At 40.8% G+C, this 25,983-nt stretch overlaps 1 protein-coding gene across 1 annotated transcript in view; it reads left to right on the top strand.

Annotated features, from left to right (window-relative positions):
• The window catches only part of SHROOM2 (shroom family member 2), a 116,159-nt gene that overhangs the window by 48,133 nt on the left and 42,043 nt on the right, over positions 1-25,983 (top strand). The window contains 2 exon segments of the mRNA XM_036406963.2: positions 21,986-22,090; positions 24,193-24,324. Of these exon segments, the coding sequence (XP_036262856.1) occupies positions 21,986-22,090; positions 24,193-24,324 (237 nt within the window).

Genomic DNA, 25,983 nt, shown 5'->3' with positions numbered 1-25,983 from the left:
TGGTCTATCTTAGGAAATGGCAGCAGGTTTGGTGCAGAAATACCCTCATGAGAGGCACAGCTGTGTCATTCTTGTTATTCATACCACACGGCTCTCTACTACCATCAGAAAGGAGGTTGCAGTGACGTGGGGGCCATTTTCTTCTACTGTGACTGCAATAAGAGGACAAGAGGAAGTGGCCTTAAGATGGGAAAATCAGATTAGATAGTAAAAAAAAAAATTTCACCAATAGGGTGGTTAGGCATTGGAATAAGTTGCCCAGGGAGGTGGTGGAGTCACTCCCTGGTGTTGGAGACACCTGGATCTGGTGCTGGGTGTTATGTTCTAGTGGTTTAGGGGTTACCATGGTAGTGCTGTGTGGACAGTTGGACTGGATCTTTTAAAGGTCTCTTTCAGCATTGATGATCCTATAATTCACTTCATGCATGTGATTTTGGAGAACTTTGCTACAGCTAATCAAGTGCTGATTTGCTGCTGGGGCTTATGGCCATTCTCTGCAGGCAGCAGAACCCATTGGTGCACATGCCCTTGAGCACTTCGGTGCAAAACTGAATGATCTTCATCAGTCCTTTATCATCCCTCCCCTTTTTCCCTCCTTAGCATGTGTGCAATGGTCAAAAACAAGCTAGCTGGTCTAGCCAAGAGGCTGAAACAGTGGCTTTGTTAGAGAAAACATTATTGTCTGAAATTCATTAAGAACTTCCATAGCTTCCAAACGAGGCAATAGCCCTTTGGGTCATTGACAAGCCTGCACAATATTAGATAAAATTTCATAAAACTTATTGAATGAAACTAGCTGGGGCTTTTGTCTTGGTTTTTCAACTTTGCTCTTTCTCTTGGAAAGTTGCCCTAGGACATCAGTCCTTTTGATGGTCAGAAACCTTTCAACTTCCAGTCTCATTTTATTCTTGGCCAGCTTGTTCTCATGCACTACTGTCACTGTGCTGAAGTAACTTTTCCTGTTGGCAGTTGAAATGATGCAGGTTTTTGCAAAAGTCTTGTTGCGTGCTTTCTTTCAGAAGTTATGGTTTGAGCAACAGTATTAGTTTTGTTTTGTTTGCCCTAAATCTTAGGCTGAATTTTTATGAGTACTTTAAACAGTCATGTGTTTAAGCAAACCAGTTGTTTAGTCTTTGTGTGAGCACTCCTGCAGGTCTGGATTGAATTGGATCAGGGAACTGATCTGACTACAAAATTACTTGAGTAAGTAGGTTTTCAGCTGGGTACCACTTTTCAGAGGTAGTCTGCATTTTAATCAATTGCAGCAATCTTCAAAAGGCTGTTGTAGCATTTTTAGATCACACTTACTGTTACATTTTTAGATCCACGCTTCTGTTCCCTGGAGAGACTGGGAACAGTCCTACAATTTCCTTTCATTGTAGAAATAGAAGATGAAGTATTGATCTGCAAGTCATTTTAGCATCTTTTGTCTGCTTGCCCTGTGTCCTTTGTCTAGCACTGTGGTGGCTCTCTGTAGCATTGCTTTAACATTTTATTCTCCGTGGTGTCAGTGTGATAATCTGAAGCACAGAATAGACAGAAGGTTTGAAGTTCAACTCAATCCTGAAGCATAAGAGAATCTTTGTTTTTATCATGTTGTTTTTGCTATCTCTGAGCATTAATGTGCATAACCAAGATCTAGATTTTATGTGGAAAACATTTTTCCTTGGGGTTGTTTGTCTTACCTATTATATAATGATCTAGAAGTGAAGAGCAGACTTCTAAAAATCTATTATGTTACGAAAAAATTACTTAACAAAATTCTTCTGGAAAGTAGAGAACTTTCCTTGCTATAATGTCAGTATAATTATGATATATGTCAGTATAATCAATATATACTATAATTATACTGACATTATTTGCCTCTGCTGAGAAGTGTGTCCCTGGGAAATTTCTTCTCAAAGCAGTAGAGCCACAGCCTGATGCTATGTTGAGCTAACTGTATGTAGGAAACAGTAGGACATGCTATTGTCTGTTTAGAAGCCTAATGTACCTACAGCAAAGACCAAGGGAAAATGTTTTAGCGAGAGTAATGTGTTTCATTCACAACAATTACTTTGTGACAAGGATTTCTTAAGGGTCTTAGATTTTCTGCAGTCGTAGCTGGCTTCCAAAAAATTATATTTGCTTGCTCTATTTAAAGAATATGATTATTGACTCACACAGGAACATAACACTGGTTTCTAATAAAACTGTCTGCAGTGCCAAATACTCACCATAAATGTGTTGGCTATCAGCATATATACTTTGCTGTATTTTCTGGAAGCATTGCATAGTTGTGGTCTAAACCAAATCAGGACTGTGCAACTGGCTCAACAACAAACATGACAATTATGTGGCTTACATATATTGATGGTAGAACAAGTGCAGTGTACTTTCAGTCCTGATTAAAATAGGACTCAGGAGGCTTCATGTTATTTTCTCAAGTGGATTTGTAGAAACAATACATCTTAATTGTGTGCTAGTTCTTCAACGTAGTACTGAGTAATTTCCTTTCCTAGGAAAATGGCAAGCAGACTGTTTAGGATATTTCTTAAAGGAATTACATGAGAATTTTTGTTTGGATGTGGTGTGCATCTCTGCATACAAATGAAATTGCTCTGAGTGTCGATACTGACTGTTGATGTTGAGGTGATTGCCATATTCTGTGTACTTTAATTATTTTGCATATATTTCTACCTTAAATTCCTTTTATTACGTACCATCTTCACTCTTTTGCACATGCTAGACATAAGCATAAATTACAAATCCATAGTAAGAGTGATTTTTCACTATGCATTCATGAGACACATTAAACTGTTAAAAATTGGCACATAGGTGAGGCTTTCATGTGTTTTTATTAAAGGCAGGGTGAGATTTCCACTTCTGGGTGTCACCCTAAGAAGTTACCTGGGTTGTCCTCTTGGCTGCTTGAGTCCTCTGTTAGCAGCAGTCAAAGTGGGGGGGCGAGAGCAGGAGCAGCCTCTTTTCCACAGGGTCTGCTAGTGATGAGAAGCTGGAATTCGTTTAACTTGGCCAGCTCTGTAGTTCTAAAGTTCTGTACTTTGGCCATATCGTGTACATATGAGAATTCGTAGGGTTTTTTTCCTTTTCTGTAGCATTTTGGTGTTGTGCCTTCATGTTGTTGAAGTGCAAGCTCTTTTTGCAATGCAGAGGAAGTCCCTTGTTAAAGGAGAGGGAGAGAGTGGGAGCAAACACCCTTGTCATTGGAAGTGTAGCATGGATGCTGACATTACTGTGCAAAATCCTAACAAGGGAAGTGACTTTCAAGATGCTTGTGCTATCAACACCTAGACATGGAAAGTTAGAGTTGTCTGTGTTTGCATGGCACTTCATGAAGACAGTCAACTCTTAATTAAAGCACAGAAGAAGGAGTTTTTAATGAATGTCTTGAGGGCTCCAAGATTGTACAGTACTGTTGCAAACACCTGAGACCTGAGCAGAAATCTGTGAATAAAAATCTTGACAGTCATTTACAACATTCAGTTGGGAGATCACTGAAATTTGTCACAGTCTGAGCAGAAACCTGCTGAACACCACTAGTGACCTTTCTGTAATGGGTTTTGTGTAACTTAGCAAGGAGATCTAGTCTTACCTATTTATGACCTGTGGAGTAGCTAACTCTGTACTTCATGGCTCCTGGCCGCAGAAGTACTCTGTGAAACTTGAGAATATCAACTTATGAGATTACTTGGAAAATTGAGGGATTTTTTTTCTGTACAATCATGAGATAGAGATGGAGAACTGTGAATTCTGTCTCTTACCTGTGTTTGGCCGTGATACTTCTATTTTCATAGATACTAAAATGGTATAGAAAACAATCTGCAAAATTAGATGTATACTAAATTACTTTTAAACATTTAGTATACTGTTTTGTCTATGTTATGGTTAAGCACTGCTCAATAAACCAAATGCACTTGTGGAGAGCCACTGTTGATTACAAGTGAAATCTAATTTGTCTTTCAATTAGATTTAATTTCTTCTGGAATCGGGTTTGTTATGGCAAAACAAATAGCAGTGGTTTCTCTCTTGCTGCCCTGTAGCCATAATTCCTCCTTTTTAAGATTGACCTTGGCCTTCACTGACCAAGAATGGTTTGGGTTTTTTTTTTTAATTTTTTTTTTTTTTAAATTCCTGTATTTTCAACCAAACTTTGGAAATGTAAAATTTGGGAACTGTAATAGGCATTTCCAGGGCTCTATCTGCATACATGTACCACTGCTGTAAGAAGTGGGCGGGTGCGATAGCCCCTTGCCACCCATGTTTATTGAACTGACAGCTGTGTAGCAGGATGTGCCACTGCAGATCTTTGGGAGTGGGTATTTGTAACAGACACACACAGCTTTCAAGTGCAAGGCATGAACATTTCTGTGGGACTACAGTTGGTAGAAGGGCTGGGCACTTTTTAACTCCCACTTTGCAAATTCACTTGAGAGGTGAGTTAGTACATTGCTGTGGGTCCCCTCTTTTGCTCTCAGCAGGATGGGCAGGTGTAAATGTGTGTCAGGTATGGACACTGCTCCCAGCCAGGCCTGGTGATGGAGAGGGGAGTAAGCCACGTGTTTCAGGAATTGTGACACGGCATGACCAGGCTAGGGCACCTCTTTGTCTCCTTTGCTGCTGCCAGTGAGGTACCATGGCTCACAGTGGGGTGGCAGGAACCAGATAGAGACAAACATGGGGCATCATGCAAACTGCACAGCACCTCCAGACCCAGCTGAGGAGGACCTTGGGGTGGATGTCCTGTGCTTTAAGGAGTGCCAGTAATCCCAGCAGGATCTTTCTATGAAGGAATGTTTAATGGAGCATCTGCCAAATAAACCACCCTGTACACACACTGGGCTCAGTTGGGGCACACAGAGTGGACCAGCCCATATGGAGGTCCCCTCCTGCTCACATCTGCCTTCCAACTTCTCCGTGGGCAAACCCAAGGCTGACTGGGCCTCCACTGTGCTCCTTATCCTTCAACTGTGTGATCCTGCACTACTGATGGAAGGGGAATGGACATGACAAAAGGAGGAACACACACTTCCATCTTATATTTTCAGCAAATTATCCCTTAGAAAAGCCCTGATGAGGACCTTTTTTCCTGGTTGCATCACAGTCACTTAACCCAACACATTAACAGTGTGAATCCACATTCCCTTTGCTGTAACCCTAGCAATATTACCCAGGATGTTTCCCATGCCACCTGCCTTTTTGGTGGGGTTGTACATCTAAAAAGCATTTTTATTTCCTAATTTTCTGCCCACCTCACTTGCTTCTTGGTTGCATTAACGTGATTTGATTCATGCTGTTAATGCCACACTGATGGATGCTTGAGGTGATTGTAAGCTTTAATTCTCCAGTTGGTGGTGGTGTATTGTCCCTAGTTTCAAAGAGCAAGTTGTTGTCTTGTGATTTCAGATGTTTGTCTTATACAGCTGTCAGGCTTCTCTCAAATACTTATGTCATGACTGACATGTTTTTGTTTTGTGGCAACTTCCATAATTTATTTCTTGGCAAATCTAAAAAATGTGCCCTGTAAAGTTTAAATAACAGAAAGCCAAAATGACAACAGATGTGACAATATTTTACCAAGGCAACTCTGTTAGGACAATGTTTGGGCTAGTAGGAAGGGCACAGACATTTCCTTTTAGGTAAAAGGAATATTCTGTAATTTGAATATGCTTATTCAAAAGGTTACTTGTGGCAGCACTGTTCAGTTTTTAAGTAATTACCAAAATTGGGCAACATAGCTTTTTTGTGGAATGGGATATCCATCAAACAGTAACAACTGGTGAGTCATGACTGAATTTTAGTAGTGGGTTTTTTCCCTTCAATCATGCATGCACTTGTCAGAATGGTTAATTTTGAGCATGAGTAGTCTCATCCAACTTAGTAAGAGCACTCACATGACTGAAAATAAAAAAAGTAAAGAAGTGCTTACAGGATCTAACTATAGCTTTTTACAAGGTGGTACATTGGAGTTACTCTGAAAACTGCCTTCCACTTGTGAATTTCATTGTAGGTGCTGGAAGCTCTAATATGTAGCCTCTTGGGTGAGAGAGAGGAGAACAAGTGAGCCTTCTAAACTTTAGGGATCTGAAGACTTACTCATTTCACATAATACTTTTCCATGCCCACACAGATAATTTTGTGTTCAATAATACTGTAGATATCTTCAGACTCCTGACTGAAACAGAATTATAAACCCATCTATTAAAGACCAAATGAATAATCTTTTTATGTCAGAGATGATCTTTCCATGTTGAAGGTATGCTTCTGTGTATGTTCTATAGGTTTTGAAATAATTAATTGTTGGGGCCTGCTTTTAAGCACCTTAGAGTGTTGGGTTGTTTAACACTAGTTAAGGATGTGGAGATATACATGTCCAATTTCAAGAGAGAAGGAATAATACTCCTATTTCAGGGTGTTGCAGTTTTCTCCTTGTGGAAATTTTATTTTAGGTTACATATTTCCCATCCTGAGGATTAAATGATTGACAAGTTGGCACTTGGCACTTCTTATATTTCAGCATCAAGTATCTCCCATATTGAGTGTAGAGATTTTATGCTCTACTTGCTCAAGTAACTACATGTAACACCTTTCAATTTGAGAAGATTATAAAGAAGTTTTAAAATAATTTCTGAATCCAACCCTTAACTTCAGAAATGTGACCACTTCAAAGAAGGGCAGGAATGTGTGTTGCAGATTTAGTTACTGAATAACTGAAGAAATTTGCATCTTATCTCTTGCACAAGAAACTCAGGATATTTTATGGTTGATTTTACTGAATCTGCATAATACTGGGTTGCCTGGCAAAACAAGGTCTGGCACAGAGTCACAGCTACCACACTGCTGAGTTATACAGCCCTTGTGCTTTTAGGCCAGCTTCATACTGAGTGCAGAGGAAGGACAGAATGACAAAAGCTGAAGTTTGGGGAAATTTCTGATGAGTTGTAATCAAAACCAGAGTCAGTTCTTTGATCTGGCTCATGGAGCAGCCTTGGCAGCAGGTGGGCAGCTGAACCAGGGCTGGCATGTGACTGGGAGAAGAAAGCCCTCTGGGAGATGGTAACTGGTCTGGCATAGGTCATGTCAGAGCAAAATAGCTTTCTCAGGTAAAACCTGAACCCTGCCAGCTTGTGGCACAGTTCTTTGTGGAGGCTCTGTAATTTGCATCATGTGGCTATAGTGTTTTAACCAAGATGAAGATGAAGTAGGGCTGGGCTGTCTCCTGAAATGCCCTGGGAAGAGGAATTCCCTTTCCCCATTCCTGTTTTTGGGTCACCTTGGACGTGGTGAGGTAAATTACAGCTGAAATCGGTGTGGGAAAACACCACACCTGTGTAGAAAGACCAGTATTTGGCATGTGGTTTCTGAGGAACCTCAAGTCATTTGGGATGGCTATTGAAGGGTAAGCTTATTGTGCTGAGTGGCTGGGAGGCAAAACACACCTGTTGTTTCTGGCCACAAGCAGCACCAGGGTTTCTGTGGCTGTGTGCCCCAAGGATGTGGGAAGTTCCTTCTTGCTGAAGGCAGCGTTTCAGGCTGCTGCAGGCAGCCCTGGGCTGCTCTGGCATTCTCTCTGCCCATCCTGGGCAAAGATGGCAGGAAGGAATGTGTCTGAAGGCTGCTCTGCTTCCTGCTCCTTCACCTCAGCCATGATAAGACAGCCCAAAACCCCTTGTTTGGACTCCTGCTGCTGCTGTTAGCATTGGCCCTCATGAGGCTGCATTTTTCTTCATTGTTACTGGTGAATAATGCTTCTGTTATATTTACCTTAAAGGTTAATTTCTTTAGCACTTTACATGGCATGATAATTTCTAAGATACTTGAAAATAAATCCTGCCAGAACCAATTTATTCAATGTGTGAAGCTCTTTAGATGTTTCCCAATAATAAATACTCATTAAAAATGTTCTATTATCCTTCTGAGGAATTCTGATAAATTATGGTAAAAACTGAGGTAAGAAGGTGACATCAGGAGTTTAATGCTGTCTAGCCATCAAAAGGTAGTAGAATGTGCAAAAAATAAGGATGAGGGAAAAATATTTATGTAGCTTATATAATATACCATAAATCCCAAGAGCAATACTTTTATCTCAGACATCCACATGTGTCTCTCTAGTTCCCCAAGGCAGAGCAGGGAAAAACAGTTCCAGAATATGAGAGCTTTATCATGGTAGTCTATTGTGAATTCAGAAGGCAGGAAGATTTATGATGTTATACCTCATACAAATTAATACCTCTTTGTTGACAGTGCATATCTTATTTATAGATGAAATTGCTGTTCCATCCTGCTCAAGCCTGTACAGTTGGGCTGAGGAACAAGGAAAACCTGAGCAAACTGTGATGATGAAATCCTGATTTCTTCAAGTTAATGACTGAAGTCTTTAAGGGCACTAGGGTTGATAATTTATTTGCATTTATTTATTTTCACATACAGAAGCAGAGCATTTTGCAGGTCTCTTTAGTTTCTTTGTATGTAAAATGCAATTAGAGCATGGGATAGGAAAGGAGCTGCTGTGCTGTGACAGTCATGCTCCTTCCAGCATTAAAAGAGGCTCTGTTGGCTGTAGTGTGGTGTTGCTGTTTGCTCCATTTTTCAAGTGCAGGGAGGTCAGACCAACTGGTTACCTGATACATGGGAGGAGAAAACAAAGAGCAGTGCCACAGGCCCTATAGGTCACCATGGTTGACAGTAAGGCACAAGGTGATTGTGTAGACGTTTGTGTGAGTTTTGGCATGTGAGAATGGGCATTTAAGGTAGAATATGCTGCTTGGCTGAAATTATAGGGATTTCTACAGATACCCATACAATAGAATTCTGTCAATAACTTTTCTGTCAAAATACTGGTTCAATTTGCCATTGTAAGAATACCTGAATATTAATAGGTTGCTTTCATTACTGCTTTCTCTTTTAGAGCCTCTCCTTCCCCCTAGAAGTTAAGAAGTAAGGTTAGCATGTGTTTATATTTTTATTTTCTTGTTTTTAAGTTCTAGGTCACTTCTTTTTTGGGCATACTTTTTGGAAGTCATTTCCTTTTATGATAAGATACTAGAAGTTGAAATTGCAAAAACAGGAACTCCTTCTGTTTTGCATGGACAAAAGTGCTGCAGTTCCATTTGCTTCTTCCGGAAAATAGGTTGACTTTGTTGTTATAATTTGTTGGCACTTTTCTTGAAAAGATAAGTAAGAAGGGAGTACAGGGTATTCAGATACTCAGTACACAGAGATCATAAACAACAACAAGGCCTCAGTTTTGTTGTTTTAACTCATTGCATTGAGTTTTAGTCAGCTACAAACATTCAGGAAAAAAACTGGTAATACTAGAAAAGCTGTTTAATTTCAGGTGTTGGAGTGGATCATTTTAAAGGTGTGAAAAATCCAGAAACTGCTGACTAATCTCCCTTTGAAACAAAGAGAGTCAATGCTCTACCTCAAATTCCACCTTCAAAAATAGAGACATCCAGAATATTTTCTGACTTCTGAAGATCACAGCTATAGCAATTAAATGTCTGAGGTCACTTTTTAGATGTGCAAATAGGACTGCCTAACCACAATCTTTATTTTTTTATTACACTGAATAGCTTGAAGTCTGATTTCTTCCTGTGACTGAATCCTTTGCTGGTAGCGCTCTCTTGTGGCTGTTACTTTCATTTAAACGACTTAAGGGATTTCAAAAATATGTATATTATTTAGAAATTTTTGCCTTAGGACACAACAGTCTGTGTTGGATAAGCATACTGTGGTGGTTTTGCAAGTTCCTAAATTAAATGTGGTAATATATATTTTAATAATACAGGAAGGTCAGTCTAGGCAAAAGTGTCCCAAGCGAGTTTCCCAGAAGATCTCAAAGGGACAGTCATATTGAGCATTCATGTTTTTAACCTCCTTTTTTGGTATATTTTTGGTGAAAAGCCATATGCCTTTGCATGGTGGACAAATGGGGGAGGCTTGGAGGGAAATGAAATCTGCCTTGGCAGCCAGTCAGGTGGAGGAGAGACAGGGATGGGCACCTTCATTAACTGGCTTGATTGCAGATGCTGCTCTTCCTGTGGTGCTGCTCTTGCTGATGAGCAAGTTAGTTCCTACAACTTTGGCTATTAAAAGGAATGAAAATTGATTTGGGAGACTTTTCAAGTGAAACTGATATGTGTGTTCCTGGTGAAAACTTAAAAACTTTTCACCCCGAATCTGTGCTTTCTCATTCTGGGGATGGGAAAGGAGAAGATGGGGGGTTAACCCTTGACCTATTCTGTTTTTTAATAAAAATTTTTAGCTGCTGTTTTAATTTTCAGCAAAGAGGCAATGCCTAGGAGCTCAGATTGTGGTGGGCAGGGGTTTCCTTTGAACTAGGGACATACAGTTTGCTCTTTCAAGAACAGTTACTAATGAGCAGTTGTTTGCTACTGCATAGACCTGATACTAATGACACTGGATGCACAATCCCAGAACTTTATAAGCATGTCTGTATTATTAATACCCAGGGTGTGATGTTGGGTGTAGGCTCCTTTTCCTTGTATGCTGTAACCCAACAGCAACTGGAGTAATGATTCCAGGTTGTTTACTTAGTTGTACTCTCTTAGAGAGGCAGGTTTACACTTGAGATAAGACTTTGAATGAGAGGGATCTTGGCCCCTGACTAAAAAGTTTCTCTTCTGTAGGCTGAACTCTTGTGTGTGGCATTTGTCTGATCACCCACCTTCACTCATCTTTGGATCCTGTATGTCACATAAGCACTGTGATAATCCTAGTTCTTTCAGGGATATTTTTAAAATTTTAGCTCGTCTTCTGGGAAAGCTTTCATAGCAATTATGTGACTGTTTATAGCTGTTTTCCAGCAAATGTACTGCTGTGCCCAGCAGTTTTTCAAGTGAAGGTAAGATGAGCTTGTTTGCTGTTTTGGCTGCAGTCTAGCAGGACAGCTCAGCAGTATCTGATTGCAGATTAAGACTGAAAAGAGGCTTTTTAAAGCAAATTAAAAATCCTATTAGTCAACTGTATTTTGAGGCTCAGGTTTTCTTTTTCTTTAAAATTAAGTAAATAGTAGGTTTTCCTTGTCTCTTACCACTCAATGTAATTCTCATTGTTTTTTTAGACAGCAGATTCAATAGTATCTCCCCTATGCAATTTATTCTTCTGTTTTGTAGAGAGAGGATGACTTGCTTCTGGAAATCCAGGAAAAAAAGTTCTTTTTTCCCCACTTGAATTTTACTTCTCTGTCTTTTCAAATAAGTCACCAAGAATAATATTTGTCAGGTCTGCATCCTCATTAACACAGCAATAACTCCATGGTTGTTAGACTCTTTCTGAAACATTGTTAGAAAAGCCAGCCATTAAGTCACAGTCTGCCTTTCTCTGGACTGAGTATGCACATGCACACACAGGCATGTGTGTTAATGTTAATAAACGAGGCATCATGCTAGGTTTAGCTTACCTTTATTAAAGGCTATTTCAAAAAAAACCTCATTACCCTAGGTTTAACATCTGTGAGTAATCTATACTCTCACCTTTATATGAAGTACAGTTGTTTTTAGTAGAATATATCAATTTGGCTGAGAAAGTTTTAGCCAGACGCCATCTAACTTTCCAGCAGGTTCACACAGTTGAGCTGTTGGACTTCTTTGTAATTTGTAATTGTCATATGCTGTCTTAACTGTATTTCTTATTAAAATCCAAATATGTATGCTTGCATAACATGAGACCACTTTTTGCCCTTTAGCCAACCTCCTTCCTGAAGTTTGAGTATTTCTGTAAATCCCCAGAACTTCCAGCTTTTCATTTACAACTATAAATGCATCCTGCTTTGACCTGTGAGAAGCTGTTCATTTTACACATGCAGGATGGGGGTCAATGGTCAATCAGTCGGTAAGGATGCTGTGGTGCAATCAGTCCACTCTGTTATAGAACAGAACCAAAAAAAGTATGGCTGCTGTTTAGTGTGATGGGTCAGTGAACCTAAGGAAAACATGATTGTGGCACATAGGCCACTGTGTAAGAAGAAAGTTTATCTTTTTTTCTGCTGTGCCAATCCTTAATGGTACAGTATAATTAATCTTCTTCATTTTCCCCCAAAGAAACTCTGTGCAGCCTGTTACTGTATCCTTTATATCCTCAGGTATAATGATGGTCAACAACCATCAAGCAAGCTTACATGTGCAAATCTGGCTAGCAGAAGGGGATTGTGTGACTATGGGGTAAAGCTTATTTTTTTCAGAAGACTTTTAAAATAAATTGCTCTTTGAAAGAAATCCCCAGGATTTGAAACATTATTCTCCCTGGGGGATGGATGTACCTCCACTTTTTTCTGTAGGTGATGATTTCCAGTGCCTGCATACTGAGGGGCAGTATTTCTAGGGATGTAACAGGATGCCTCTCTTTTAGGGAAAGTGCTGCTTCCTGAGAAGACTGTCTGGTTGTTTTCCATGCCTAGGAAAAACATCTGTAACTCCACTGCCACTGATGATCCATCAGCTCTTAAGAGATTTTCTTTTAGTTTTGTCGTCTCATAGGTGACATAAACTTCTTTACAATGCAGTGCCCCAGACCCATCTATTTACCTGCCCATGTATTTGCTTAGAATATTGGAAAAGGATAGAACAGATCAAACGAACAGTTTCAGCAGCATAATGCCAGTGCATTTTACATGCACCATGTCAAACGCCACTTCAAACGAAAAGTAAAAATCCCCCTCCTTCCTCCTCCGTCAGGAACAGTCCACTGGTTTCATTTGTTGGGCTTTGCTCAGCTTTTCCCCGCCGAGCTCCGCAGCAGCGTCCGGCGGCAGAGTCGCGGGTCTGGCTAATCTGAAGTGCTGCGGCCTCTTAGCGAGGAGCGCTAACAAGGCTCCTTTGTCAGTCTAATTATATCCCTAAGCTGGCGGCCGCAGATTAGCACAGGACAGCCGGTGGCAAGGGCTGAGGAGTCCCATGCTCTGCTCGGCCGGCATCGCCCCCGTCTGCCGGGCACAGAGCCCAGGAGGGTGCCAGAAACGGCCCCGGTGCCGGCTCGGGCCCGTGGCTCGGCTCTCGGGCCGGTCCCGCTCCGCCAGCCGGGAGCTGTGCCTGCAGCCGGAGGGAGGAGGCACCGCCCAGCACGGAGCCCGGGTAGGTACCGGCGGCTCTGCCAGCCTGCACAGGACGAGGGACACTCCGGCAGCTCCTCACCCCTTCTTTCCGATGCTGGGATAAGCCAGTGCTCAGGGTGCCTTTCTCTTGGCTTTTTTCTGTCTTTGTAACTTGTTGGATGAGGGGGATAAAAAAGCTATGCTTTGTTGTCTTAAATGCATCCGATTAAATTTTCATTATAGGATTGTTGAAGTGGAGTCGCAGGTGTGGAAGAAGGGAGGTGACTTTGAAAAGAGTATTTTGTTTTTGCTTTCAAATTTGCCTCCCATTTCTCAGGCAGACATGGCTTCAGTGTGCTTTGTCTTGCTGAGCAAAACCACTCCTCTCCCAGCTGAGCCAGGCACTGGGGTGGTTTGCATTGCTACTTTCTAAGAGGTCTGCAACCAGTTTTGTTGGGTGGTGTCTTCATCCCAGTATGGGATGGAGACAAATGGAGCTTCAGAGTCACTCTTAGTGGAACTCAAAGTGTCAAGGCCTGAGAGTTTTTAGGCCTCAAGCTTTTAGTGGTGTGGAAAGAAAATTGGGTGGAAAAAGTTTCCCAGTGAAACTGTGAGCTGTTTGCCAACATGTACAGAGCTTATGTGAGGGTGGAAGGGGATTTTTACGGAACAGTGCAAGAGGAAATGAGTATTTTGATAAATGTGAGACCAAAATGGTTTGTTCTTCATAATAAATCTAAAGAAAGGGTTGTGGGATTTCTGCTTGTGAAGGAGAGGATTATGAAGTACTGAGCAAAAGTGGGGGGAAAACAGCATAATCATTTAAATACACTTGTCTTACACAGTTTGGGGAAGGGGGAGGGAGTCAAATGATTAATTTAGGATTTTTTTTTTGTCACTGCCAGGCAGTCACTGCTTCCAGCTTCTCAAGCACATATATGCTGTGAAGGTGGGGTGCTGGAGCAGCGTGGGCTCAGGATGTGTTTCTGTCTCTATCTTCTAGTGGGGACCAGACGGGCCAGTCATCTCCATTAGAGAAATCCTTAATCTGGTGAGCTAATGGACCCTCTGACACAAGAGGGCTCCTCAGGTAGGATCTCCCCACTGTATTTGTGGGGAAGGATCCCAGAAGAGTCAGGATCAATGTCTGCAGGTTACTATTGATTTATAATAACATAGTAATACATATTGCCAGCAGAGCCCTGGCACATAAAACCCATCACACATTTCTGTGGCTTCACTGAACTTTGAGTAAAGCTGTAAAATATTAGACATGCATTAGTCACTTGGAGCTCATATGTGGTAGTCAGTATGTCTCAGTGATTTTTTTTCTACATGAAGATACCTTTTCTGTTCTTTGAGTTTGTTTAGACATCCTTGTGCACAGCTCTGCACCACCCTAGGAGTGTTAAAAGCCAGCTTTGTTTCCCATCTGAAGGTGACTAAATGCAGCACATATAATGCAAACAGCTGAGTACCCAGAGGTGTATTCACTGCTCCAAGTTTAGTAATAGTGATGTAGGTACAATTTGCATGTGAATGTAGTCATAGTATCTGTGTGGTCTGTTGTGAGATTGTCTATAGATACCTTGGTTTATGCAGGAAGAATGCATGGATGAGCTCAGTTATTAAACTACTTGATCATTTTGGAGGGATGCTGATAATTCCTGCAGTTTTTTAACAAACAAGCTTTGGCAGCAGAAGTAACTATTTATGAATATTAACTAGAGAATTTTTTCCTGGTTTTTGTCATCAATTGTAACTGATCTGGGCTTGGAAAATTAAGATTGTTTCTGATTTGATTTCTGTGTATCAAAGCACGTTTCAACCTGTGGGCATTTATTATTCTACTTTCACCAGATTTACTCTCTTGTAAAATTTACACTTGGTGATAATTAGGGTGGCTAAAGATTGAGATCTGAAGGGGTGGTGTGAGCTGGGCTGGAAGAAAAATGATCTATTGAAGATTTGTGTTGTTATTGCTGTGAAGTGATTCTGTTTTCAATTTTGCTCGGAAAATAGCTTTTATTTTGCTGTGAAGTGACTGAACCCAGTGTTCAAGTCTAATGATGTTAAATTGGGTGCATATCTTGGCATATTCAGTTTCTGTAAAATAAGCCTAAAAACCTAGTTGTCCAAGCAAAATCAGTACTGTTCCAAGAATCCCAGAAATGAGAGTTGTCTGGTCATTATTAATGTTCTAGCTCCAGGTGATTGCATTTTAGGGCTGCCATATATCTGCTCAGAATGAGGGTTTGTACTTTTTCCCAGTGTATCCAAATCAAGGGGAACACTCTGTTTCTCGCAGAATGAAACGTCAGAAGATGAAGTAGGACATAGAACCAGCCTCAGCAGAGGATCCAGCTTCTTGCACTTGCCTTTACTGCAGTCCCCATCTCCCCCTAGGGATGGAGGGCATGGACTGCATTTGTTAGGGCCAGGCTCCTACCCACAGGGTGGTAGGAGCTCTCAGAGACAGCATTGTACCTGCCCATGCAGATTCCTTCTACTTCCATTAAGAGTCTAAAGAAAATGTTGGAAATTTTTTGGCCTGAGTTAGTACAGGCATAGGAAGAGAGTAGCTCATGCTCCAAGAAGTTGCAGGAAAATATCTGCCCTTTGCCAGTGGAGAAATGGTAGATGGATGTGTAAGTGTTTCAAATTGTGCTGCTGTTTGTTATAATGCTGTTATGGCTGCAGTCATCAGTTGGAGATTAAGAACGGGATTTAATTTGGAACTAACAATTAATTCACCTGAAACTTGAGCTGCCCTGGGAGGTAAGGAGGGGGAGGTTACTTGGATGATTGTGCAACTGTAACCACCTTATGCCTTGGGCTTCCAACGTGTTAAGGCAGCTGAGATTTCCTGCCCAGATTACAAGCTCTGTAATGTGCCAAAACTCTAATGTCTCTTTTAATCTGAAAATAGTTTTTTATGACAATAAAAAAATCCTTTTTATAAACCATGCTGTGTATCAAAGAGTGATTTACAGCTGCATAGCTACCTCAATTCAGTGGAAGAAGTAGAAATTTTTACATGCACTTGTATATGTAATCCAGGAGGGGCTTCTCAGAAGAGAGTTTTTGGGAGAGTTTGGTTTTGGTTTGGTGGGATTTTTTTCGTTTGTGTTTTTGTTGGTTGATTGGTTTTGTTTTGTTTTGTTTTGGGATTTTTGTTGGTTTGGTTTGGGATTTTTTAATTTTTTTTTTTTTTTTTTGGTGGAGCAGATTTTTCTTTCAAATCTCTATTGTCCTTCTGAGACCAAGATGCCTCAAGGGAAAATTTCTACATGAAAAGCTTATTCAGTTCTTTAATAATGTGGAAAGTAATGTAATTTTTTACAGTATTACACTCATTTTTTGTCTTAGTTATGGCTAAGCCGGAGTAAATGGGTCTTGGATGCTGTGTGATGTGATCAGTATTTATTTGGAAGCTTACTTGAGAATTCCAAGTGCTGTGAGAATAGGCTGAGAAGCAGTATTAGAGTATTTAACAGGTGAAAGCTTGTAAAAAGATGAGCAATAAGACTTTATGTGGGCCTGTTGAGTTGGTTCTACTTCTTACTCCAATGGGGTTTTTTGGATGAAAATAACAATATTGTTTCTAATGGGGATCAGCACTATTGTTCTAAAGATTTACTTAATTAAATATTTCACTAAATGTTCCTGCAGTGCATCTGATTTAACCATTCTTTTGTGAACAAGCCAGATGTAAATCCAGACAGGTTTTGGCTTCATTGGAAACAGAGTTCCATTCAGGTGCTTTTTGTATTCAGGGAGTGACCCTGAAAGAAAGGAGGGGATGGTATGTGTTGTTTTTATAAAGCTCACTACAGATCTGCAGAGGTAAAAGACATGACCCTAAAGTATTTGCCATGATGATACTTACCAAGAGTTTTTTGGGTTTTTTGCTCACCATGAAAAGACATTTTACATATCTTAAGTTTAATCTCTATAATATAAAGTAAGGGTGTGATACCTCTACAGTTAAAATTTCAAGTCCTGATGTTTTTGCCTCTCTTGGAAAGGCCAGGGGCTAATGTATCTTCTGTCCTTACTTGAAAGGATGTTTTAGGCTCTCCTGGATGGGCAGTCTGTATGCTGGCAAAGAGTGTACTTTAGAAAAAGCATTTAAGTTGCTGCTGTCTAGCCCCAGGACAGTAGGAACTTGGGGCATCTAAGACAGAATCAGAGGGAAAGGCAGTAGGACAGGCTTAAGAGAAAGGGAAGGAAGTGGCTGAGGCTGTGAGGCTCTAGAAAGCAGCATAGGGGTGAGTTCATAAGTGGGTAGTGGGACAGGTTTTAGCAGTGCTTCAGTATATTGGGAAGACCAAAAAAGCAGTGGCTGGAGTGCAAAACCATCAGCCTGGTCAGAGAAATTGTGGGTATTTTAGAACTAGAAAAGCCTAAAAAGTCACTTTGCATGTATGTATAAATCTATGCATGAATCTATATAGAGAGATAGATATGTGTGTGTGTATATACATATAATCACTATTGGATATGATTGACAGTGAAGGTTTACTTCAAAATATGTTCTGGAAGTTTTTTTTTATTTGGGAAATCCTTTAATACACAATTTCTGCATGGAAATTTTCAGGAGGACTCTCTGTATTTTTCTTCCTTCTCATAATCTTTGACATACATACCACCCTCCATCCTTTATTTTTAAATAAATGAAGAAAAAATAAAGCAGGAAACTGTTCAGAAAAAAGTGTTCCACTTCAAGTTTTGGATGCTCTGTCCTCACTTGGTTTGCTGTTACATCCAAAGATACATCTATATCTTTATGTCAGGAGACAGGACAACACTGAAAATGGCAAGGGGAATTGTATTGGACTTAATCAAGAGCTTTTTTATGGAATTGATAGCAACTGGTTTAGCCTAAATTAGGATAACTCTTGCATGTATTTATTTACTGAGACTGGCACAATAAACCATTCACATTCCTTACAGGGTTTTGCTGCTGTGTGATAGCTTTTTGCCAGACTTTAGATACTTCATTTCCATATTTCCCTGGCAGATAGATCTGCCAGTGGTGACTACTGTAGCATGAAGTAATTTGATTTCTATGAATATAGCTGTCTGAGATAGATAATACCAAATATCTTTGTATAGGATGATGACTCCTTGGGTATTCTATAGAAAGGAATGTTTGTCTGTTTTCAAGAGAGGGTAAGAAGAAAGATCAAATTAAGTGCTCATTTAAAAAAATATTTCTTCATTTTAGAAAAATCATCTAGCTCTAATCATGAGCTCCCATGTTAGGCAGTTGAATGAATTCTTCAAATCTGCAGTGACCAATACATATAACAGCTTCTGGAATGAAAAACAGTTACATTGTCAATTTCTTTTTATTTGAGGCCTCTGTGGGTAACTGCAGACTCATGGTAGTATTCAGCCTCCTGGTTTTTTTCCTGCCAAGGATTCAGAAGACTAAAAAAATTCAAACATGTTTTTAATACATTGAATAAATTATTTTGCAGTTCCTTTGCAGTGGCTTTTTGCATACCCAATTAATTACATTATGTGTTGGTCTTCTGGTGTGTTTTAATTTACTGAACAAAAGGTTGGTGAACTGCAAAAAACCCTCATGGATTGGGAAGACTTTTGTTCCCCCAGCATATACAGATTTACTAAAAAAAATTTGTTAATGAGGTATTGGTATGTCTAGCCTACTGTTATTGTAAGGGAGGGGAGGTGAGAAAACTGAGAACTTTGAAGCTGCTTGGGATTTATAAGCGGACAAACAAGAGCCCCTGTGCTGTCACTACAAATTCTTGACATGGAGTAAAAAAAAAAAAAGAAAAAAAATAATGCGTGAGCAGCTTGCTGAGGACACTGCAAAACCTGAACCTTTCCTAGGTAATTTGTGTAGCTGGCATGGGGCAGCATGTTTGTAACTGGTTCTGTTTCTGCAGGACAAACAAGAGCAGTGTGGTTTGGTTTATTGGCTTTGACACAATCTAAGGGCACCTTGTGAGCTGTACCTCACCGTGCAGTGCTCAGGTGTGCTGCTTGTTTGAGAGTGCCGGTGATTGCACTTGACCTTTAAGCCTGTGCGGGTTTCCGTTTTATCTCAGGGCTGCAGCCTTTCTGCATTTCCTTAGCCTTGCATCTTTGGCATGTCTTGTAGCCAATTACACTGGGATTAGGCAACATTTCTGGTTCTAGACAAGGTTTGAAATGACTGCCAGTAGTTTGGACCTCCTGCTGCAACTTTGGAAAAGTGAACTTGGGCTATTTTAAAAACAAAGTTCTTAACAACACAGAAAGGCTTTGCTGCACTGCTGAAAAGCTTTGAGTAGCACTGTGGTGAGTGGAGGGAGAAGAGTTTTGTTTTGATAGCTGCTGTTCAGCATCACTACGCTGACTGGTTCCCAAATTCTTGTGTTTGTACCTTGAAACATGGTCTACAGCTTTCTGTAGAAACACAAGTGACTGAAAAGGGAATATATCTATTTTTAAAGAATCTTTAATATAAATGATTGCTACAACAGTTTTCACTCAAAGACTTAGGGCTGACAGTGTGTAACAGTAAGAGTTAAAAAGAACAGATGCTTCTGCTTTGGGATTTTTTTCCTGTCTTTGTAGATTCAGCTCAGTTCTGACTGAAGCCACTGACTTGTCCATCCTTTTACTTTTGAAAAATCGGGATTTCTTGTCTAAACCTAGGTTTTATTAGGGTGAAGACCCTACCTTGAGTACTGCATCCAGTTCTGGCATCCCCAGCACAGGAAGGACAATCAACCTGTTGGAGTGAGTCCAAAGGAAGCCATCAAGTTGATTAGAGGATTGGAGCACCTCTTCTACGGGAAAATGCTAAGAGAACTGGCAATGTTCAGCCTGGAAAAGAGAAAGCTTTGGGGTGACATAATAGCAGTCTTCCAGAACCCAAAGGGAGCCTACAAGAAATTGGAGAGAGACTATTTTCAGGGGCATATAGTGACAAGACAAGGGGGAATGGCTTCAAATTGAAAGAGAGGAGGTCTAGATTAGACTCTTTGCTCTGAGGGTGGTGAGGCACTGGAATGGGTTGTCTGGAGAAGCTGTGGATGGCCCATACCTTAAAAACATTCAATCATGGTTGGAAGGGGCTCTGGGCAAATGGTCTGCTCTAGTGGAAGGTGTCCCTGCCTTCATCAGAAGGGTTGGAATGAGATGATCTTAAGGGTCTCTTCCAACCCAAACCATTCTTTGATCGATTCCATGATTAATTTCTTGTCACAGCAGATAGAGATGAACAGTGAGTGACACCACATTTGCAAGGACTGGCCTCTAATGCTCACTTGTGGTTAGATGTGCTGTGGGGAGCCCTGGCTGTCAGTGATTACTGCAGGTGTGGAGCGCAATTCTGCAGTCCTAGGGCTGCAGCCGCTAGGAGAAAAGCCACCACCGTGTGGTCACGGCAGCGTGTGCGGCTGTACCGGCCTGAGGAGCGCTCCGTAGGGATGAGCAACAATCCCGGCAGGAGGCGGAGGATCGCCAGTGACGGCGGCGCCGGAGCCGCGGCCTCCCGGGGCACGGCAGCCGGCAGGGGGCGCGCGGGGGGCCGGGCGGGGCAGCGAGAGGAGGCCGAGAGGGAAGGGAGGGGATCTCGGGAAAGGGCGGGGATCTCGGGAAAGGGCAGGGATCTCGGGAAAGGGCAGGGATCTCGGGAGAGGGAGACGCGGCCCGTGGGCTTCGGGATAGCGGCACCGGCTGCCTCTGTCCCGTGCGGTGCCGCTGCTTGCGGGGAGAGCTGGGCTGCCTCAGGCCTGAGGTGTGTGCCAGCAGCTGGGCCTTGGCTCGTTCAGCAGGGGGCTGCAATGAAGCATTACCAGACTAATCAGATATTAGGAAGAAATTATTTAGGGTGAGGGTGGGGAGGCACTGGAACAGGTTGGCAGAGAAGTTGTGGCTACCCCATCCTTGGGAGTGTTCAAAGCCAGCCTGCATGAGGCTGTGAGCAGCCTGCTCTAGTGGAAGGTGCCCCTGTCCATGGCAGGGGTGTTTTAAGTGAGTGATCTTTAACTGACTTTAACTGATCTTCCAACCCAAACTATTTTATGGTTCTATGAAATAAATTCTAGTAATTGGTTTTCATTTGGATGCAGGCCCCTGGAACTGCCTGTCACATTTTTGCTTTGGTTACTCCAGATGCACAAGCCTGTATGGCAGGGTGCTATTCAGTAGATAAGAATGGTACAATTTCTTTTGGAGAAGGTGGTGCTGGGGAAATACACACTTCTGTTGTTGTATCTGCTGGCTTTCTTATCTTTTTTCCTTTGTAACCTATCTTCTGTGCCTATCAACATTTTCCTTCCAGCAGCTTCTGTAAAAGCACTGGTAGAAAGACACTTTAAGTGAAATGCTTTTAATAATGCTTCCATTAATGCTGGAGGTTTTCTGAGTTGTAGGTTCAGATGATCTCATTCTGTCACTCAGAAGTAACAGAGGGGTATTACATTAGAATGTAAATGCTCAGCTTCCAGCTTCTTCAGTTGTCTGCAAAATATTCCTTTTTGAATCTCTGAATCTTTTCTTTCTAGTCCTTCTATCCATTTGCTGAATTTTGGAATCAATTTTTATGTTGCAGTCCACATTTTAGAAAAAATCGTTCCTTGAAGTGCAGGATAGAGTCTTACCATTTAATTAGAATTACTATCAGAAAGTACTGTTGACTCTGCACAGTGAATTAATTTTTAGTCATGTGTGTGAACTTCCCAACAAAAGCAGGTGTTTGTCTATGAGATTCCCCCTTCTGGGTATCCCACCAGTATTTTTAGGCTGTTCAGACCATTATGTCCAAAAAGAAAAAAAGGACTCTCTCAAAAATCTGTGTGGCCACAAAAACAGAAAATTCAACAGAACTTGTAAATTCTTGTCCACTTGACTTGCTGTATGACACAACTCAGTCCAGTCTGTTCCTCCCCTTGCTTGGCTGCTCAGGAGGATGAAAGTGGTGGTGGATATTGTAGCAGAGAAAATGCCTTCTGAAAATGACATTCATGTAGCGAGGAACTATCTTATCAAGATCTTGACAAGTTCCATGAGGTACAGTACTGACTTACATGTGCATCCCTTCTGTTTCTTCCCAGTGCTTGGATTCCTCCTGCCATTTGTCAAGCCCAAACTGTCACAGAAGCCCTCTTCCCAACCTTCCTTTCCTTATGCTCCAAATGCTGCTTGTATTGTGCTAGTTTCCTAGTCTTGTGTTTCCTTAGCAGTACATCATACAAAAGTAATTGTCTCATAAAAGATAAACCTTTTCAGCTGAATTGATGCCTAGGAGATCTGCTGAATTTGCCTTACCAGGTATTTGTGGTATGCTGAGTTTGTCAGTACTGTTAAAGATGAGCAGTGGGGGGAAAAGTTCATGTGATGTTCTGTGTAGCTGAACAGTGGAATCATAACTTTTTCCAAACCTGCACATAAGCTTGGAGCAAGCAAGGATTGTCTGGAGCCTGTCATCATATGGCTGAGCAGAATCTTCTGCACTTGTTTGCACTGAGAGTACTGGGGCTCCTCCACTATCCCTACCAAGAAGGAGCAGCTAGAGATGCTCTGCTTAATCGTTTTCTCTTTTGTAACACTGAAAAGAGTAGGCTTTTGTTTATGGAAACAATTACTTCTTTTTTTAGTCACAATAATGATGCTACACTTTGTAGTGAAATTACAGTTTCCCTGTAGAATTGTTATTCTCCTTTTGTAATCCTGCATGCAGAGTTTGGAAAGGCAATTGATCACTGATTTCTCCAGACCTTGCTGAATGTACTGTGAAAAGCCATGTACTCAGAGCTGACCTGTTTTGAAGATATTTGCTTTAGTTTTGGTCACTAAATGCAGTGGTGGTCTGATAACAGACAAATTTATAAAAAGGGGGAATGAGTAAAAAAATGCAGAAGTGCCTTTTTACAGTTCAAATTGAAAATATGGAACACTTCTTCAGTGTAGCAAATTACGTAACCTTGGAGTAATAGATTTCTTAAGTACAGAAGTACATTAAAAAAATCTTAACAACTATGGGTCCTAGAAGGCTTTATTTCATACTCGGACTTCAAAAGATGGGATTTGTCAAAGCTCATATTGCATCTAAATTTTAAGTTACACTTCCTCCAGGATGAGCCAAGAAGAAGGGCAGGATGAATTACTTTTGAAGAAGGTCCTGCTTCATTCCCAAGTGAGAGGGTCTAGACAAATGGCCTGTAATTGGCATCTGCTCACTGAAACAGAAGTAGCTGGATTCCACCCAGAAGGCTTATTTAACCTTAGGGAAAAAAGAATGCACTTACTCCATGAGTGCTGAGAGCTGTAACAAAACAGCAAGTCCTTGGAAGGCAATGCAAGCTGTAGTTAGTAATTCCTGAGCAGAAGGAAGGAGGTAGAGGAGTATGAAGCAGTTTTTCAAAACAGTTTTTAAGGTGCATAACTCTAACAACAGCCTATTGTTCGTACTTCTTAGAAGGGATCTCTTCTGTTAGGTGAGCAGGAACATTTGGAGGTGATATCCAAGTAGGTATTTGGGGACTTACATGATTCACTGAACTGATACTGAGATGTATTCTTTAAAAAACAATCCCAGAAAACACCAAAACAAACAAAACCTCCCTGCATATCTGGGATGCCAAACATTTCAAGAGCTGAAGCAGAACTTGCCTGGAGTTAATATGATTGCTTGTATCACTAACTTGTATGAAACAATATATATGGCTTTAATCTTTCCTGTCATTAACTCATTTCTTCCCATAAGTTCCTCCTATATGCATGTACCTACAGTAAAATCTTACCAAAGCCTTACTGTTGGCAAGTTGTAAAAGAGTTCAAAGTCTAATATTAGCTTTAACTATTACAGCTCTGGATACATGTCAGGCACTTTAAAATTTATCAATCTCTGTTCCTTGTAAAAAACACCCACCTCGCCACCCATTAAAAAAAATAAATTGGTATTTCACTGCATCTCAAGCAATTTAAAGAAATGGTGATGTCTTTTCAAAAGTGGCATGCATGCACGTAGAAAGTTTTGCTGTCATTGAAAGTCGTTATGCCTCAGTCCTATCTGTGAAATGCTTTACTGCTGCCCTGGTAGTTTTTTTGCTGCATATCACCTTACTGAAGTGTTTGCACTAAAGCAGCACCTGTGCCTCTGTTGTTTTCAGAAGGAATGACCTAGCCTGCAGGCCGCACTCCTGGCACGCAACCAAATTTACCGAAAGTCAGCCTGAGGCAGCCACGTCACACCTCGCCTCGTCTCATGCCTGCGCCTCCTGGCACTCCAGCTACCATGCAAGGTGAGTCTCTGCTTGGGTTACACACATCCAGCTCCTAGCAGTGAGCCTACAATAACTCAGCTCATGTTGCTGAGGGGTTTTTATAAAAAACAACCAACGCAGAATCGTGGTGTTGTACTTCTTTAGTTGCCTGTCCTTGCAGTGCATGAAGGGGGAGTTGGGGAAGTTTGACGTGTGGATGAGTGGATTTCTGAACCGGTTTGTGATATGTGCGTGTGATTGAAAGGTAAGAAACTGGCTTTAAAGGCAGTCACAAGGTTCTGCTTCTTGCTCTGCATTTCCTTTCAATGTCCACTGGGAAAATCCTAAGGCAAAGTAACCATCAAAATTAACGTTCATAAAGAGAAATAGGAAAGGGAGAAGAAAATAAAAATGCTGTTTCGAACAATTAAAAGGGCTTTTTCTAAAGAGAGGGTGCAGAATGCTTTACTGTTGCCTTTTATGGTATTACTGGTTTAATTAGTTAAACTGTCTTTCTGTAATCCTTCCCTGCATCTGTGATCCTCCTTGTGTAGAGAGGTAATAACACCAATGATTTTCAGTCCCTGTTTAAAGCACTTTAATATTTGTTAGGTCACATTCAACACTAATGGAGAAAGGCTGACACCCAGGCAGTTTTAGCTGTGAAACTCTAAACTTAGTTAACGCCTCTTTGCGTCTGGTTGCAGGTTCTTGTTTGTTTCCTGCTCCTAGGTGACATTCTTTATCATTCTCATGAAAGATTTTCTTGTTTTTTGGGAGGGAGGGGATGTTGTTTTTGTTTTTTTTTTGTCTTTTGTTACTTTTTCCTTCGCAGTTCCCGTTGGCCCATAGTTACACTGAGCATTATGGAAAATTAGTCTGGTTTGGGAAATAGACTTTGGTTTCTATACTTAGTGCCGTGCATTCTCTGCTGAATCATTACTTCTTGAGGTTAATGTTTTGTGCTAGTCAAAACAAAAGAACATTAATACTTCAGTATTTTATTTTATTTTTTCATCTCATTTTTACATTTAGATGAACATTTACAATGTTTTTACATTGTTTTCTTAGGAAACTCCCTACTGTTTTCAAGCTAAGTTTTTAATCTACCCTTGAATAAAGTCGACAGAAAGGGTTTTTTTAAATGTTTTTTGTAATACTTTATTAGTAGAAATCTTAGAAACTTTGATTACAATTTCTGCTGGTTTACACTGATTTAAAGTTTGTGTTTAAATATCATAGAATAGATTTAGATTTAGGTTTTTAGGTTGATTTAGATTTGTATATTCATTGATTTAGATTTATAGATTTTAAGACAGTAAAAGTCCTTGTACATAGAAACAAAATGCAGAAATTTCTAAAATCTTCTATAGGTTTCCTCATTGCAATGCTATAGCTAAAGAGTATTTCTGTTATTAATGAGTCTTCTGTACTAAGCTGTAAATCATTATATGCTTCCTGCTCTTCCTGGTGGTTGTCCTTGTACCTTGTGAAAGTAAAATATCACAAGATGTGTCTCAAGGTGTGTTTGATAGGAGCTGGATGTGTCCCAATACGTAAAATAGAGAAAAAAAATTGTTCCATGCCAGTTTGAAATGAGGTTTAGTCAGGAAATTGTGGGTGTAAAGAAAGAGGGGATGGGAATAGAGCAGTCCTCTCCCCTCACAAAGCAGAAAGAGCCACAACTGCTGGCAGACA

The sequence above is a fragment of the Molothrus ater genome, chromosome 2 (assembly GCF_012460135.2).
Source record: "Molothrus ater isolate BHLD 08-10-18 breed brown headed cowbird chromosome 2, BPBGC_Mater_1.1, whole genome shotgun sequence".
Lineage (NCBI taxonomy): Eukaryota > Metazoa > Chordata > Aves > Passeriformes > Icteridae > Molothrus > Molothrus ater.
Note: the sequence above shows the minus strand (reverse complement) of the source record. Positions and strands in the feature narration are given on the sequence as shown.